The sequence below is a fragment of the Salvelinus alpinus genome, chromosome 8 (genome assembly GCF_045679555.1).
Source record: "Salvelinus alpinus chromosome 8, SLU_Salpinus.1, whole genome shotgun sequence".
Classification (NCBI taxonomy): Eukaryota; Metazoa; Chordata; class Actinopteri; order Salmoniformes; family Salmonidae; genus Salvelinus; species Salvelinus alpinus.
This window is the reverse complement of record NC_092093.1, coordinates 31904056-31922534: the sequence shown is the minus strand read 5'-3', so window position 1 is coordinate 31922534 and position 18479 is coordinate 31904056. Positions and strand designations below refer to the sequence as shown.

At 44.2% G+C, this 18479-nt stretch overlaps 1 protein-coding gene across 2 annotated transcripts in view; it reads right to left on the bottom strand.

Annotated features, from left to right (window-relative positions):
* Window positions 1-261: 261 nt before the first annotated feature.
* The window catches only part of LOC139582955 (exostosin-1-like), a 239172-nt gene continuing 220954 nt past the window's right edge, over window positions 262-18479 (bottom strand). For both annotated transcript variants that reach the window (XM_071413479.1, XM_071413480.1), the window contains exons 9-12: window positions 12612-12701; window positions 8307-8467; window positions 3211-3382; window positions 262-941 (exon numbers count right to left, since the gene is read on the bottom strand). In XM_071413479.1, coding sequence (XP_071269580.1) covers window positions 756-941; window positions 3211-3382; window positions 8307-8467; window positions 12612-12701 — 609 coding nt within the window. In that variant the 3' untranslated portion in view covers window positions 262-755. The remainder of the gene's footprint in view (window positions 942-3210; window positions 3383-8306; window positions 8468-12611; window positions 12702-18479) is intronic.

The following is an 18479-nucleotide window of genomic DNA, read 5'->3' as shown; positions in this document are numbered from 1 at the left end:
TTGTTCAACTTTTGCATATTTAACATTTCACCAAGGCAGAAGAACATGGTAGTAATTCCTTCTAAACAGGTTGTATACCGCCATCATCGCTGAAACAGAGAATAAATACAATAGGCTGTATACATTTCAGCATCTTTTATCAGATTACCTTTTTTGGCAATTTAATGCTCATAGGAGAACGAAGCAACCCCCCCCAAAAATCGAACAATTCCAAATGGAAAGCCCAATAAGCCCCAGAAATGAATAATGGAAAGCAACATATACAATGTTAGAGAAAAACTTTATAGATCTCATGGAGGACAAACAATGCACTGTGTTAATTTTTGTTTAAGATCACACTGCCACAGAAAATATCTGAAACCAAACAGGAGTGCACATTGCAGGCTTTTGTGACCTCACTTCCTGGTTCCTCTGTCAGAGAAGGAATTGACAACGACAATCTGTCTGGTGTTGAAGCGTGTGAAATGTCACAATATAATTTTTTTGACGACAACGATGACAACATCGACACAGTCCAACTTACTGACATTGAAGATGAATCATCTTCAATAGCCAAGATCATTACCTCTGGATAACGGTCCTGGTGTTGCATATTTCATAATAAATTACTCTGTAGAGATTTCACATATTGTTCGGACAGTCTGACTGACTGAACAGGCTGGTCAAAAAAGGCAGTTCTTTTCACTTGCAGAAGGAGATTTGGCCCAAACCCACACCACTCAAGTTTCTTCTGTGTGTATGAGTGTGTGTTGGGTTCACAGCCTCTCGATGTCCCTGTACTTCTTCCTCAGAATGGAGACCTGGTCCTTGAACAGCACAGGGTCCAGTCTCATCTGGGAGTGCAGCAGGGGCATGAACCCAAACCAGCTGCTGAACGAGTTCATACACGTCTGTCTCTGGGCAAAGTGGTCCGGGTCGGCCCACCGGGACGTCTTAGAACCCTGTGGACAGACACACAGACAGAGGAGATACGTCAGTTCAGCACACCAACTCCACACAGGTCACGGTACGAACTGACTCTGCATCAGTTTAAAAGCAGAAACATGTACTGTGTGGAGGATGGTACATTAGAGCTGTGTCGTCTGATGTAAACTGTTTTCCCTCCAAAGACGGCCTGGAAATACATAAAAAGGTTGCTGAATGGAGTGGAACCCCAGCTCATATTTACTGTATACATACACACAAATAAAACTACATGTAAGAATAGTTATATTTTGTTGCCTTTTAACTCCCATTCAACTGATAAAGTGCCGGCCAAAATCTCCATAAGTCTCCCGCAAACATTTTCATGTTTCCGATTAACTTTCCTGTGTGATCTTGAAGCAGGGCAACAAATGTTTCAGCACCGATGACTGCAGTGGAAAAATATGCCTGGAAAGGGTCTGAAGATGCTATGTGTTGAGAGAGATGGGAGAAAATCCACCACTGGTACGCTGCTGCCTACACAATTAAGACATTAATCACAGAGCCGATAGAGGCGAGTCATCGGGCTGCCCCGAGCGGGGCCATCAATCAGGCCTGACGTGGGCCGGCCCCGGCTCAGCCCGTGCACACCAACCAGACGGGGAATCACACAGGGAGACTGTTGGTGCGCTGCAGCCTCCTCCGTCCGCCTCCACCTCTCTCTGGAGGCTCCTGAGTGAACCGGTCTGTAATACTGCAGTCCCTCCTCTCTCATATCCCACCTCACAGCACGCATCACAGGCTCTGTGTCTGGCTGCAATTTCAGGCTCATTTCAGACTAGCAGGCACATTGAGATCAGTGGAGGCTCCTCAGAGGAGGAATGGGAGAACCATCCTACTCAGTAAATTTCATAAAAATAAAAGTAGTGAAACATAAAAAAACAAAAACATTTTTAGATAAAACCATACTAAAAATATTAATGTCACCAAATAACTGATTAAAACACACGGTTTTGCAATGCAGGTCAACAGTAACCTCAACAGCACCCTCTAGTGTAGCACCATGGTGTAGCCACAGGACAGCTATTTTCAGTCCTCTGGGTACACTGACAATGTGTCACAACAAGGATCATTCTTCATAGTTGACCTATCACTTAGCCAATGCAACTAATTTGTTCTACTCACCAACCTGACTCAAACAGAGAGGAATGCCATTTATGTTAGCTAACTGGCTAAGGTTATCCAACACCGCAACTCTTTTAAGTCAAGGTAAGCTTTCGTTTTTTCCCCTCCAGAGTAACTGCTAAACTGCTTGCTGTACACTGTACTGCATGAATGTACACATGGATTGGATTGGGGGTTTACTAACGCGTTAGTTCTAGTTGATTGACTAGAACGGTAATATGGTGACAACGACGTAGGTTATGTAGCGGTTATGGTATGAAGGTTTGGATGGAGAGTTTTTTTTGCCTGGTCACAGACAGCTGTTGAGTTGTGCACTGAAGTCCAAGGTGGAAAAGGTGAGAGGAGGAAAGCGTGTAGATGGGAAAAGGAAGTATAAAACTAGCAAAGTGATGATACTGCAGGTGGCTGCTATGAAAAAATGAACTGTGTGTGCGGGTGATCATGGTTATATTCATTCCGCCTGGTTATGTTGCGAAACATTTCTTAACGGAAGCAAACAGAACAAAATGGGGAGGGACCTATCTGAATTTGTCCAATAGAAACTCTTGTTTTAGTTGCAAAACAACCTTTTGGACTAATGATTACACCCCAGATCAACTACATGCAGGCAAGAGCGTGCAAGGTGGTATTAAATGTGTCAGTGTCTGACACCTTGATTACTCAAATTTGTCTCATGACCTGTGTGCACCTACGCCTTAATCTTTCAATTGTAGGCTTGGCTGTGGCTACCTCATGATGTGTATAGGGCAAATTCGAGCATCATGTCGTAGCCTAAACCTATCGATGTTACATTGAGCTGGATGAATGGAATATGAATGACAGTCGTCCAATCTGATGTAATAGAAATAGTCCATGCTCATGGTACGATACCGCAAATCTTACTCCCTAATCTTAAAAGGCACCGCCGCCAAAGCTTGAAATTGTGCCCTGACCCAAGCACTAGATACCTGATATCTATTGAAATTGGCCGTTGGATAGTGATTTATGCTGGGTAAACACAGGGTTTCGCGGACAGCATCTTCAACAAGCTAGGATCGTCAGGTCAAACGCGCATGCTCAGGCACACACACGTACGCACAAACGCAGGCAAGCACACACTGTTACCACGAAGACCTACTGTACCTGCTGCATCATTGTCTCCTTGTACTGCTTCTTCTGGGTGACTTTGATTGGTGGGAGCTTAGTGACAGCAGACACCAGGAAGTTCATCAGGATATCCTCACAGTTAGCCATCTGGTCCACCATGGTGAGAAGGCTGGCTGGCAAGTAGTGAGTGTACAAGTAGTGATAATACCTAGAAACACAGAGAGAAAGAGGGATGGATACATTCATAAAAGGACACCACATTGATATACTGCATAGTGCAATATTGCAAATGGAAACAGCAGTGACTACACAGGAAATCAAATCTCCTTAATTCCATTCTCAGTGCCATTTCCCGAAGGTTCACCATTTCTCTGGATAATGTCCCTTGTTGTTTTCTATTCACAGAATATGGATGGTAATCTGTCTGGTGGAGCCATCCGGCAGAATGAGCGGAGCCAGCCCACAGAAGAGCCACCCTCCCTTGCGGCCTCATCCACCCGCCTGACGACACCCAGAGACGGATGTTTTAATTTCTCAGAGTGAGACACTTCGCCCCTCTCTTTCTGGCAGCCCTGATTGTACCATGTCTCATTTCCCGTCTGTTTATTATGTTGAGGGCCCTGGCTGTATGGCTGACAAAGGAAGGCGCATCATTTCCTGTACGTCTGTGCTGAGGGATGGGCGTCAGTCGGGGTGGGCCACTCTATTTAGATCCAGAGGCAGTCTGACTCGTGCCTTATCTCTCCTCCTCCTCTTTGGTAGCTCCGCTGGGCTCTTGGCCTCTACAGCATCAGCCCAGCTATCACTGTCAGCCTCGTGAAGGTGAGGTGTCACAGCCAAGGTCTGCCATCAGCACCATATGTCGGTCTCATCCATGCAGGAAAGATGAGCACAAGGACTTTCCTTTGAGACAAACTCTGTGGCTTTCTCTCTGCGAAGCTATTGATCTATGTGCTGTCAGTTATCTTGTCAACGTTGTCATTTTGCAGATCTGAATATCACACTCTGCCTGATATCTTTGTTCATGTTGATATCTTTGGATGGGAAATGTACACTGAGCAAAAATATAAATGCAACATGTAAACGTGTTGGTCCCATGTTTCATGAGCTGAAAGAAAAGATCCCAGAAATGTTTCATACGCACAAAAAGCTTATTTTCTCTCACTTTTGTGCACAAATGTGTTTACATCCCTGTTAGTGAGCATTTCTCCATTGCCAAGATAATCCATCCACCTGACAGGTGTGGCATATTAAGAAGCTGATTAAACAGCATGGTCATTACACAGGTACACCTTGTGCTGGGGACAATAAATGGCCAGCCTAAAATGTAGTTTTGTAAACAACACAATGCCACAGATGTCTCACGTTTTGAGGGAGTGTGCAGTTGGCATGCTGACTGCAGGAATGTCCCCCAGAGCTATGGCCAGAGAATTGTACGTCCATTTTTCTACCATAAGTCACCTCCAACGTCGTTTTAGAAAATTTGGCAGTATGTCCAACCGGCCTCACAACCACCGACCACGACACGCAGGATTGTCTGACTGATTTACTTTTATGAACTGTAACTCGGTCAAGTCTTTGAAATTGTTGCAGTTTGCTTTGATATTTTTGATCAGTATAGCGATCTAATTAATGACACAGATTTGTTAATTATGCTGATCTGATAGGATTGTTTTTACACTTGCTACTGGTGACAATATGGTAGAAACACTTGCCACTTGACTATTATCACAATGCCTCAGTAGACAGACCCTTGAGAGCCTTGAGAGCTGAATAATAGAGGCATTTTAAAACCACACAATAGATTACAACAATGACATGTTCCATGAGAGTAGTTTATCTGCAACTGCCCGATAAGACATGACTTCAAATCTCTCATGAGAGGAAAATACTTCTCAATTCAATTTGCTGCATGGCTTAATAGTTTGTATTCATTGTGTTGAGGCATTGCATTTACAATCAAATCTTTTATGGAAAAAGGAAAGAAAAAAAACAAAGACGTTATTTCCTTTTCTATTATGCTGCTTATATACAAAAACTGTCAGTGGTGTGAGGAATTCGGATTAGTTTTCTAAATGGCACTTACTGTACTGAAAGACGTAGACTACTCCTGAATAAAACATATAAACTCAGCAAAAAAAGAAACGTCTCTTTTCCAGGACCCTGTCTTTCAAAGATAATTCGTAAAAATCCAAATAACTTCACAGATCTTCATTGTAAAGGGTTTAAACACTGTTTCCCATGCTTGTTCCATAAACAATAAATGAACATGCACCTGTGGAATGGTCGTTAACACACTGACAGTTTACAGACAGCAGGCAATTAAGGTCACAGTTATGAAAACTTAGGACACTAAAGAGGTCTTTCTGCTGACTCTGAAAAACACCAAAAGAAAGATGCCCAGGGTGCCTGCTCATCTGCGTGAACGTGCCTTAGGCATGCTGCAAGGGAGACATGAGGACTGCAGATGTGGCCAGGGCAATAAATTGCAATGTCCGTACTGTGAGACACCTAAGACGGCGCTACAGGGAGACAGGACGGACAGCTGATCGTCCTCGCAGTGGCAGACCACGTGTAACAACACCTGCACAGGATCGGTACATCTGAAAATCACACCTGCGGGACAGGTACAGGATGGCAACAACAACTGCCCGAGTTACACCAGGAACGCACAATCCCTCCATCAATGCTCAGACTGTCCGCAATAGGCTGAGAGAGGCTGGACTGAGGGCTTGTAGGCCTGTTGTAAGGCAGGTCCTCAGACATCTCCGGCAACAACGTTGTCTATGGGCACAAACCCACCGTCGCTGGACCAGACAGGACTGGCAAAAAGCAAAAATTTGTCTCACCAGGGGTGATGGTTGGATTTGCGTTTATCGTAGAAGGAATGAGCGTTACACCGAGGCCTGTACTCTGGAGCGGGATCGATTTGGAGGTGGAGGGTCCGTCATGGTCTGGGGCGGTGTGTCACAGCACCATCGGACTGAGCTTGTTGTCATTGCAGGCAATCTCAATGCTGTGCGTTACAGGGAAGACATCCTCCTCCCTCATGTGGTACCCTTCCTGCAGGCTCATCCTGACATGACCCTCCAGCATGACAATGCCACCTGCCATACTGCTCGTTCTGTGCATGATTTCCTGCAAGACAGGAATGTCAGTGTTCTGCCATGGCCAGCGAAGAGCCCGGATCTCAATCCCATTGAGCACGTCTGGGACCTGTTGGATCGGAGGGTGAGGGCTAGGGCCATTCTCCCCAGAAATGTCTGGGAACTTGCAGGTGCCTTGGTGGAAGAGTGGGGTAACATCTCATAGCAAGAACTGGCAAATCTGGTGCAGTCCATGAGCAACAGATGAACTGCAGTACTTAATGCAGCTGGTGGCCACACCAGATACTGACTGTTACTTTTGATTTTGACCCCCCCCTTTGTTCTGGGACACATTATTCCATTTCTATTAGTCACATGTCTGTGAAACTTGTTCAGTTTATGTCTCAGTTGTTGAATCTTGTTATGTTCATACAAATATTTACACATGTTAAGTTTGCTGAAAATAAACACAGTTGACCGTGAGAGGACGTTTCTTTTTTTGCTGAGTTTATGAACCAGTGTGTGTATGTGGCAACGTGTGATGCTGGTACAAAACAATAGAAACCTCATCACACCCCTCCGTGGTAAGAGTAAGTGACAAGTGCAGGAGAGTTTCTGCTATACAGTGTTAACAGGTCTCGATATGTATTAGGGATTTTTATAACCACCATGCGTGCCTGCCTGTATGTGCCCAAAGTAATTGGTATGTGTTACCGCATTCCCCTCCTTGAGCTATTATCATGGCCCCTACACCCCTCACAGAGAGCAGGCAGGGGTTCTGAATGTACAGTGCCTTCGGAAAGTAACATTTTGTTGTGTTACAGCCTTACTCGAAAATGTATCAAATAAAACAAAATCCTCAGCAATCTACACACAATACCACATAATGACAAAGCGAAAACAGCTTTAAAAAAATTCTGACCCTTTGCTATGAGACTCGAAACTGAGCTCAGGTGCATCCTGTTTCCATTGATCATCAATGAGATGTTTCTACAACTTGATTGGACATATAGACACACCTGTCTATATAAGGTCCAAGAAGAAGGTGGCCTCTATCATTCTTAAATGGAAGAAGTTTGGAACCACAAAGACTCTTCCAAGAGCTGCCCGCCGGGTCAAACTGAGGATTCGGGGGAGAAGGGCCTTGGTCATGGAGGTGACCAAGAACCCGATGGCCACTGACAAAGCTCCAGAGTTCCTCTGTGGAGATGGGAGAACCTGCAGCACTCCACCAATCAGGCCTTTATGGTAGTGACCAGGCGGAAGCCACTCCTCAGTAAAAGGCACATGACAGCCCTCTTGGAGTTTGCCAAAAGGCACCTAAAGACTCTCAGACCATGAGAAACAAGATTCTCTGGTCTGATGAATCCAAGTTTGAACTCTTTGGCCTGAATGCGAAGCGTCACATCTGGAGGAAACCTGGCACCATGCCTACGGTGAAGCACATGCTGTGGGGATGTCTTTCAGCAGCAGGGACTGGGAGACTAGTCAGGATCGAGGCAAAGAGGAACAGAGTAAAGTCCAGAGAGATCCTTGATGAAAACCTGCTCCAGAGAGCACAGGACCTCAGACTGGGGCGAAGGTTCAACTTCCAACAGGACAACGACCTTAAGCACACAGCCAAGACAACACAGGAGTGGCTTCGGGACAACTCTCAATGTCCTTGAGCAGCCCAGCCAGAGCACGGAATTGAACCTGATCGAACATCTCTGAAGAGACCTGAAAATAGCTGTGCAGCAACGCTCCCCATCCAACCTGACAGAGCTTGAGAGGATCTGCAGAGAAGAATGGGAGAAACTCCCCAAATGCAGGTGTGCCAAGCTTGTAGCGTCATACCCAAGAAGACTCAAGGCTGTAATTTACTCAAGTTCTGAGTAAAGGGTCTGAAAACACATGTACATGTGATATTTCAGTTTTTAATTTGTAATACATTTGCAAAAAAAAAATATATATATTTTTTTGCTTTGTCATTTTGGGGTATTGTGTGTAGATTGATGAGGAAAAGAAACAATTTAATCTGTCCCTGTGAGCACCATATTACTGTACCTGTGATAGAACGCAGCCCCTGTGAGCACCATGGAGTACTGGTTAGTCCACTTGGAGGTATAGCCCCATCTTGATTTGCTGCCGTCCCAGTAATGGCTGCGTGCTGGGTAGCCCACAATCCTGTCTGGGAAACTGTGCCAGACGATGAAGGCAAAGTCAACCTGGGGTTCAAATGAAAAGACATCTTTCAAAATCGCTAATAGACAGATTTACTTCTGCATTAGTTCAGCTATGTCAACTACAGTACAATGTAGCAAAAGAGTAGATTTGAATTCCAAAGGTCTTCTTCTCAGGAACACCAAATATCAAAAGACAGTCGCTCAAGTCCAGAGAATATGAAGAACACCACACAGTAGAATACACTTCCTGACTTCTGTTGGCAGAGTGGCACAAAATTCATTTCCAAAACACAAGAGAGAACAGAGCCCCAAAAAACAGAAGGTCCCTTAAAATAATCGCACACCTCTTAGCTGTGTCATGATGCATGTGTGCTCAATTATGAAGAAATGAGACCACAAAAGCTGAGAAAAAGGTTGGAAACATCTTTCTTAATGTAGCATTTGATTAATCGCCGAGTTAGACATTACCTCAGTGCAGGATTTATGATATCATGCAAATCATTTTGCCTTTTGGAATTACGCTCTTATAATGCCCTGATTGTGCCTCGCATCCTTTGTGACAGACTGATTTGGCACATTCACAATGTGTCTTAGTTAATTATGGATTGGAAATAGGGACGGAGATTAATGACATACGCAGAGGGGAAATGCTATCCTTGCAGAAAGACTTTCCAAGGGCAACATACATTAATCCCATTTAATACATAAGATGGTTTCTGAATAAGGCTTGCTAAGAGTCTACATCACAAATCTCTACCGGCATATCAATTACCTGTGGCATTTGATGTGATATGTTATTAAATAATAGAAAAGTACACTCTTAGAAAAAAGGGTTCCAAAAGGGTTCTTCGGCTGTCCCCATTGGAGAACCCTTTTGTGTTCCATGTAGAACCCTCTGTGGAAAGGGTCCTACCTGGAACAAAAAAAGGCTTCTTCAAAGGGTACTCCTATGGGGACAGCCGAATAGCCCTTAGGTTCTTGATAGCACCTTTTTTTCTAAGAGTGTATAGTCATATAGGAAAGAAAGACATGCAGCATTTGGTTTCCAGCATATTCACTAGTATTGAGTTCTCATGATCTGAAGGAAAGTAAACTTGTGACATTAGATCTTGTTAAATGACAAAGATCATGTCGTTGTGTTATGTTCCATTCATTCATATCCACAGTCGATATGTTCCACTGGATCCCTGGAGAACATTTGACAGGCTGACTGTTTTACTGTTATCTGTGCCCTGCTCTCTCATGGGCAGCCAGACAGTGTCATGATAGGAACATTCATATTCCACACCGTATCCTCTCTTAAAGCATAATCATGTGATTAATGAGTTGAAGCAATGCAATTATGAATTCTGTCCTGTCACTGTTCTATGTAGTTATTGTAATATGAAAAGTCCCATTAAAAATGCTCTACTCGCTCACATTTCAGTTATTTTCAATTAAGATGCTTTCAATGTTTAAAGGGCAATTACTGAGACAGATTATTAAGCAGATGAGGGATTTGCATCTGACTGGTTCTTGGCTTTTTCGACAGACATCTGTAGGATTCGTCTTTTTTCTAAAATAACCTCATAAAACTTTTGTAACATCCGTTCTGTAATCTTGCACCGCGATACAATTTAAGTGGATCCTCTTGGAAGGTGAAGATTGTCTTGGTGCAATTAATAAAATCTCAAATAGATAAATTATATTTTGCAGGTCTCTTATACGCTGATAAGACTCACAATTCACTAAGGATTAGGTCTTAACTCACTGAAATCTTATGGGAGCTTCAAATTTGGATAGCCGCGGTCTGAAAGGTCTTTATTGGCAAAACCCTTCCCTTTCACCTGCATGAAACATCTTCATTAAAGCCTTGTTGGGGCTCTAGCTTTTAGATGGTCTCATTCTTAATGCAGGCATTGGATGGGGTGAACTAGCCCAGAAAGAGAAACATAGCCTTCTGTGTCTGTCTGTCTGTCCATCATGTGTCAAAAAGGTATGACGGAAATACATGTGGAATGTAATCATTACACCGACATGTTGGTCAGTTTTGAAATTTTACATTTCCCAAAGCAGAACCTTTTCTTAATTAGATTCACAGCAGAAATTGTATTTATACACACCGAAACAATACAACATGTGCTTAGAATGGAAAGCAGCAGGTGCAGGAAACTATTATCACTCAACCACCAAGACTCCAATTTGATGAAGAAAACAATGGATTTCCTAATGAGCTTGATTTAACAAGTTCAATATTTGTAACACAATAAAACCCTGCAAATCCAACTTGTACATTGTGTCACACACAAACAACGTCAACATTTCCAAGGGCTCAGCCAAAAGAACTCTGCAAATGTTTGAAACTTTTGATAAAAAGAAAAATAACATAATCTTCACACTGAGAGGCAACTGCTGCTTTGGTTCATTTAGTGTTTTTTTACAACTGCCAGCAAAATGAGCCACTCTCGCCCTTTTTCCCCTTCAAAGACGTGAAGCTTAATCAAACTGTGACTTCATGGTTTGACAGTCAATGATCATCGCAGAGACTAGCATGCCGGAGAGGTAATAGGTTTCACAAACCTCCTGATTGCTTGAAACAACTTGGGCTTTCATTAGTTTCTCATTCCAGGACAGATGGTGAATACATGTTTTTTGAATTGGCACCATGGTCACCGAATTTGCATTTCACAGCATGGGAAGATCCTTTAGCTAACTGCATCCGGATAATGAAATCATCAGGAGAAAAAGACCCTCGTTCAAGATGTTGCCAGTCAGTGACTCAATAACAGGAATCTTAAATACAGCAAATTTCCTTTAGAGGGGCAATCAATCCGTCCCGACCACGAGAGATAAATTGGTTATTACGCAATGCTTGAGAAATGAACTCCATTGCAGGGATTTCTCTCATGGACAAGGTGTGTTGAAATTACCTCATCAATATAACATGCAATGTAAAATCAATAGGGCGATAGAAACTTGGAGACAAGATACCAGACCATTTCACTGATACTGTTTCATGGAGAAACACAAGGGTGGAATTTATCAGATAAGGCAAGACAGGTTGTTGGCACCTTAATTGGGGAGGACGGGCTGGAACAGTATCAAATACATCAAACACATGGTTTCCATGTGTTTGAACCCAGTCCATTTGCTCAGTTCCAGACATTATTATAAGCCGTCCTCCCCTCAACAGCCTCCTATGAGGCAAGACATCCCCGTGGCTCCAAAGGTCTGAGATGTTTTAGTTAGAGAGGATGATTTACACTTTACCGTGAATGGTTAGTGTTAAGGGTGGGCATCCACCTGGACCACAGACTTGATCTACTAATATAACCTGTCACCATGTTTCACCTCCCTCTGTCTTGTTTCCTCTACCGTAGGTCATGTTACCAGCGTTGACTTTCTCTGTAGAGTGCAGCCCCAGTGCCAGTTTGAACATTAGGCCAGAGCAGTTACTCTGAAAGAGCCAACTTTGAGTCTGAGATACTCCATTTGGCCATGTTCTAACGGAGTAATATTAATTCCTGATCAAATTATATGGGAACAAGCAATTAAAAAGAGCTTTAGCGCTTTGCTGATTCTGCAATGTGCAAATATTATACAGAGACTAATTGAATAGCAGAAATGAGAATTAACAGGAACAACATGCAGGCACAGAGACGGAGCACAGCGTAGCAACAAGCAGAGCGACACGGCACTCTGCATAACAACAGACTACAAACAAAACAAGGAGTTGCTTTGAAGATGAAGGAGGTCGGTTGGTGTTCATCTCCACTCCCCTGGGAGAGGGACTACTTCCAAGAAACTGTCTGGAAGTTCTGTTACTTCTTCAGATACTGCTAAATCTCACCAGTTGGTGTTGTTGTGGGTGTCAATGTCAGATAAGAGACACGAAACGCTGAAGCTGATCATACAATGTTAATTGTTGGCTAATTTTCACACACAGGCTTGGGACTCAAGCCAGCCTAGCTTTTTCCCCCCCATTATCAAATGAAATCAGAGAATGTTTTTGGGTACTATAAAATTCTACTTGTACTACCAGGTAGACTCCCCTCACAGTTACCTTCCAGTTCTCACAATAAGAAGAGTGCATGGGTAAGATACTGCATAACATTGCTAGATGAGGATGGATTGAATCTGGTCTTTGAACGTTAAAGCCCCAGGTAGAATAGGGAGACAGAGGGGGAATAATAAGTAATCCTCCTACCTCATTGGTCGACAAGACGGAGTCCTCGTCCAGACTGAGGACAGCATCTGTGAGGATGACGTCATGGGGGGAAAAGCGACTGCTCATTGTCTGGGGGGGGGGGGGAGAGGGGGAAAGAGGGAGAGATGTGGTCAATTGCTACAGTCGCAAACTCCAACAATCCATCCACTGGCTCGGATGTCAGCACCTCTGACTGTGTGGGGACCTATTCAATCACTATGGTGAAGTATTTCAGGTGCAGTATGTTTGAACGGGCTTGGCTAGAAACTGTTCGAGTGGAGTCACGTTTTCATGCTGGGTGAAAAGAAGAGCAAACCATTTAATCAATTCATCCTGATGCACCCAGAGAGTAACCTTAACCTTCTTCTCTGTTTGAAACATAATTGCATTTCTTTAGCTCTCCGTAACAGCTCATCCATAGAAGGCCAATCTTTGCTATTTCGGGCCTCACATTCCACTCCTCTGTAGGCTACTTCTGGAAAGACTCTATTATTGAAGGACTATTCATTTTAAGGAGGAAATATTGCTCTGATTATTGGATGAAAAACCTTGTTCTGTTGAGTATGTGGGTGAAGGCCAATGAGATATTAAAAACACCACAATTGCCTGGCAGTATCTTCTGCCCAAAGAACCACTTCACAATAACACATGTCCTACTAATAAATACATTGCAATAACAGTGTAGGTACACAATGGAAAAATGTATTTGCAATAATATGACATATTATGAATAAAATGCCTCCACTATATCTCCTGTTATTGACGGTGTTTCTATTTGAAACGACTGATGGCTGTTTCTCTCTCTGCGGCCAGCGTTATTGGTAGATTGCCTGCTGCAAAGTATGTCCTACAATATTAGGGAACACACACATCGCAGAAGTGAACTGTCAGCAGTGGCCTCCTGAGAGGGATCTCAGGGTAATCCTCTTCACTGTCTCTCTCTCTGGGAGGCTGCCAGCCAGAGTGTGTGGTGTGATGCATCTTCACTAAAACTCCCCCTGCCTGCCTGCCTGCCTGCAATGCTCTTGACACCAAGCTTAAGGGGTTAATACCGCCCTCTCTCTCCCTCCTGAACTTCACTGGCTGCTGCCTCATTCATCAAATCAGAAAGTTATTGATAGGAACCTGTTGACTTGGAGATTAGCCTCGCCTCGGGTTGGCTGCTCAAGAGCAAGTGGGCCTGGCCGCGCTTTCGACAGGGCCTCTTGTCATTATTTTGCAGCGGCAGCGGATGACTCGAGGTGCTGTGGACTCACATCACCTCGGCTTAATGGGCCCTTTTCAATGCAACATTATTTCCTATTCGCTTTAACTACCCCTGCCTGGTGTGTCATAGCAGGATAATAGTGACAGCGTACCGCTGGCATGGCCACATAGCACGGAGCTGAGCCTCCTGGCTCAGGAGAGCCCTTCATGGGGCCTATTGAAAAATCATTTAGCAGCTGAGGGCTTGATTAAACGAGGAGCATTTGGTTACTTTAAGAGTCGTTTAGGAGTCGTGTGGTAAAAAGCTCTCGTAGGAACATATTGAGAGAGACAGAGTGGCAAAGTACAGGCTTTCAGTATAACTATTATACACTCAGTAATCAGCCATTTATCAGCTGTGGAGGGCCCTTGGGATGAATGACAGCAATCAGACCTGACTCTCAATGACAACGATACACAATCAAGTAACAAGACGACGTTCCTGAGAAAGAAGGGGGGGGGGGGGGTTGCTTCTTCTGATAGGTAGCTACACTATATAGGTTAGCTCATAAAAGGCTATATCTGGCCTCCCGGGTGGCGCAGTGGTCTAGGGCACTGCATCGCAGCGCTAGCTGTGCCACCAGAGACTCTGGGTTCGCGCCCAGGCTCTGTCGCAGCCGGCCGCGACCGGGAGGTCCGTGGGGCGACGTACAATTGGCCTAGCGTCGTCCGGGTTAGGGAGGGTTTGGCCGGTAGGGATATCCTTGTCTCATCGCGCACCAGCGACTCCTGTGGCGGGCCGGGCGCAGTGTGCGCTAACCAAGGTAGCCAGGTGCACGGTGTTTCCTCCGACACATTGGTGCGGCTGGCTTCCGGGTTGGAGGCGCGCTGTGTTAAGAAGCAGTGCGGCTTGGTTGGGTTGTGTTTCGGAGGACGCATGGCTTTCGACTTTCGTCTCTCCCGAGCCCGTACGGGTGTTGTAGCGATGAGACAAGATAGTAATTACTAACAATTGGATACCACGAAAAGGGGGTAACATTTTTTTTTTTTTTAAAGATAAAAAAAAAAGGCTATATCTGTGCATAGAATCGGTTTGGTATTCATAAGAGTGCTCAGATGAATCGTGAGTGAGGATATTATTTTCAGAAGAGGTAGAGGAAGCCGTTGATCTTGTTCTCCGGGATTTGCCAACTTTATCTTATGTTTTCAGACTGTCATGTTAAATATGAATGATGTATATTTATCCTATCTGTCTTCTGTGCTTGGGGGCTTGATTGAATAAAACCCGTTTAATAAAATACTTGGGCTGCAGCGTTAACCCTCATGGGACTGCAAATCCATTTTACATGAGGAATGAATATTTCTATGCTAATTCTTCCAACCACAGTTTTACGGGATCACCGTATTCTGTAGGAACTATCGATCTGCAGGCCGGGCAAATACGATGTGGATGCCCTAATCCATTACACTAAACACAGGCTTCACAGAGATCGCTGTAATACTGCTATTGACTCATAATTAGAGGATTTTTATTATTTAAGTGTATTTCTATAAACGAGGAATAAGGGGACTCCAGCTTTAATAGCTCCATGTTCAGAGACTCAAAGTCCTCTCGCGAAATCCTAATGAATCCATTGCTATTACGCGCTAATTAGATTCCCTGTGTGGAAACAGGAACTCGGATATCCAAGGGCAAATATATTTGCTCAAAATAGAAATTAACAGCAAATATCACAATGTGAAATGAGTATGACTCTTTAGTTGAGAATCATTTCATCAATTGAACAGGGCCAAATTTGAAAAGATTCTACATGACATGGATTCCTTTAATGTCAATAAGTTTACAGTTTGTCTATCAGCATGCCAGTAATACTGTATGGATTTCACAGCGTTTTTCAGAGTAAAGCCTGGAGGACACTCACTAAAGCTAAACTAAACTAAACTAAATTGATATCCAAGATGGCGTAGCAGTCAGATGTCCTTTGTCCTCATCTTGTCCCGTATATATATATTTGATATCTTTTTATCTTTTTCCTCGCATATCTTTTTATATATTTTTTTCTAAAAACTCAACTTCAAAACACTCTCCTGCAACCCGCCTCACCAAATGTGGTGCGGATCAGTTTTTCCACAAAAGTATTATTCATCTTGTATCTGAAATCCACAACAGAAGATAGCCAGCTCACTAGCTAACATTAGTATTCAGCTAACTACGGCTAGCGGTCATCAGCTATCCTTTAGCTCGGAAAGCTATCACCAGTTTTGTACAACGCGACTCAGACCAGAGCATACCTGACCTATTTTCTTTCCATATCCCCGGATTTCTACCGCAAGCTCTGGACATTTACACCTGGATCTTGCAGCTAACTGACTGCTATCCGAGTGACTATTTGCTAACGTCGATTCCGGAGCAAACACCAATTATCCCGGAGCTAGCCAGCTGAAGAGTTCCATCAGCCACTCCTGGGCTACAATCACCTATCCGGACCCGTTTTACTGCCGATGCGGAGCCCCACCGGACCTTCACGACTGGAATACTTATCTGCCCGAGGGAGTTATTCGACTGGAATACTTATCTGCCCGAGGGAGTTATTCAACTGGCCCCTACATCCCGACGTAACCTGAACGCCCATCTGCTAACTGCGGCCCGCTAATTGTTAGCTGTTTTGAGCATATCGGCTGCTATCTGAACAGGTCTATCGAACAATCTTCTTGGGCCACTATAACTATAACTATTTTGACAATTGGATTGGTCCCCTCTACCACACGGAACCCCACTAATCTACCGACAGAAACGCACGGGGTGGCTAAAAACAGACCTCCATCTTCTGCTAGCTTGCTACCCATGGCTCGGCTAGCTTTCTGAATCACCGTGACCCCAACCAACCTCACTACTCACTGGACCCTTATGATCACTTGGCTAAGCATGCCTCTCCTTAATGTCAATATGCCTTGTCCATTGCTGTTCTGAATAGTGTTTATTGGCTTATTTCACTGTAGAGCCTCTAGCTCTGCTCATTATACCTTATCAAACCCTTCAGTTCCACCACCCACACATGCGATGACATCACCTGGTTTCAATGATGTTTCTAGAGACAATATCTCTTTCATCATCACTCAATGCCTAAGTTAACCTCCACTGTATTCACATCCTACCATACCTTTGTCTGTACACTATACCTTGAATCTATTTTAATCGCCCCCAGAAACCTGCTCCTTTTACTCTTTGTTCCGGACGTCCTAGACGTTCAATTCTCATAGCTTTTAGCCGTACCCTTATCCTACTCCTCCTCTGTTCCTCTGGCGATGTAGAGGTGAATCCAGGCCCTGCAGTGCCTAGGTCCACTCCTATTCCGCAGGCGCTCTCTTTTGATGACTTCTGTAACCGTAAAAGCCTTGGTTTCATGCATGTTAACATGAGAAGCCTCCTCCCTAAGTTTGTTTTATTCACTGCTTTAGCACACTCTGCCAACCCGGATGTCTTAGCCGTGTCTGAATCCTGGCTTAGGAAGACCAACAATAACTTTGAAATCTCTATCCCTAACTACAACATTTTCAGACAAGATAGAACGGCCAAAGAGGGCGGTGTTGCAATCTACTGCAGAGATAGTCTGCAGAGTTATGTCCTACTATCCAGGTCTGTACCCAAACAATTTGAACTTCTACTTTTAAAAATCCACCTCTCTAAAAACAAGTCTCTCACCGTTGCCGCCTGCTATAGACCACCCTCTGCCCCCAGCTGTGCTCTGGATACCATATGTGAACTGATTGCCCCACATCTATCTTCAGAGCTCGTGCTGCTAGGTGACCTACACTGTGACATGCTTAACACCCCGGCCATCCTACAATCTAAGCTTGATGCCCTCAATCTCACACAAATGATCAATGAACCTACCAGGTACAACCCCAAAGCTGTAAACATGGGCACCCTCATGGATATCATCCTAACCAACTTGCCCTCTAAATTCACCTCTGCTGTTTTCAACCAAGATCTTAGCGATCACTGCCTCATTGCCTGCATCTGTAATGGGTCAGCGGTCAAACGACCTCCACTCATCACTATCAAACGCTCCCTGAAACACTTCAGCGAGCAGGCCTTTCTAATCGACCTGGCCCGGGTATCCTGGAAGGATATTGAACTCATCCCGTCAGTAGAGGATGCCTGGTTATTCTTTAAAAATGCCTTCCTCACCATCTTAAATAAGCATGCCCCATTCAAGAAATGTAGAACCAGGAACAGATACAGCCCTTGGTTCTCTCCAGACCTGACTGCCCTTAACCAACACAAAAACATCCTGTGGCATTCTGCATTAGCATCTAACAGCCCCTGTGAAATGCAACTTTTCAGGGAAGTTAGAAACCAATATACACAGGCAGTTAGAAAAGCCAAGGCTAGCTTTTTCAAGCAGAAATTTGCTTCCTGCAACACTAACTCAAAAAAGTTCTGGGACACTGTAAAGTCCATGGAGAATAAGAGCACCTCCTCCCCGCTGCCCACTGCATTGAGGCTAGGAAACACTGTCACCACCGATAAATCCACTATAATTGAGAATTTCAATAAGCATTTTTCTACGGCTGGCCATGCTGTCCACCTGGCTACCCCTATCCCGGTCAACAGCACTGCACCCCCCACAGCAACTCACCCAAGCCTTCCCCATTTCTCCTTCTCCCAAATCCAGTCAG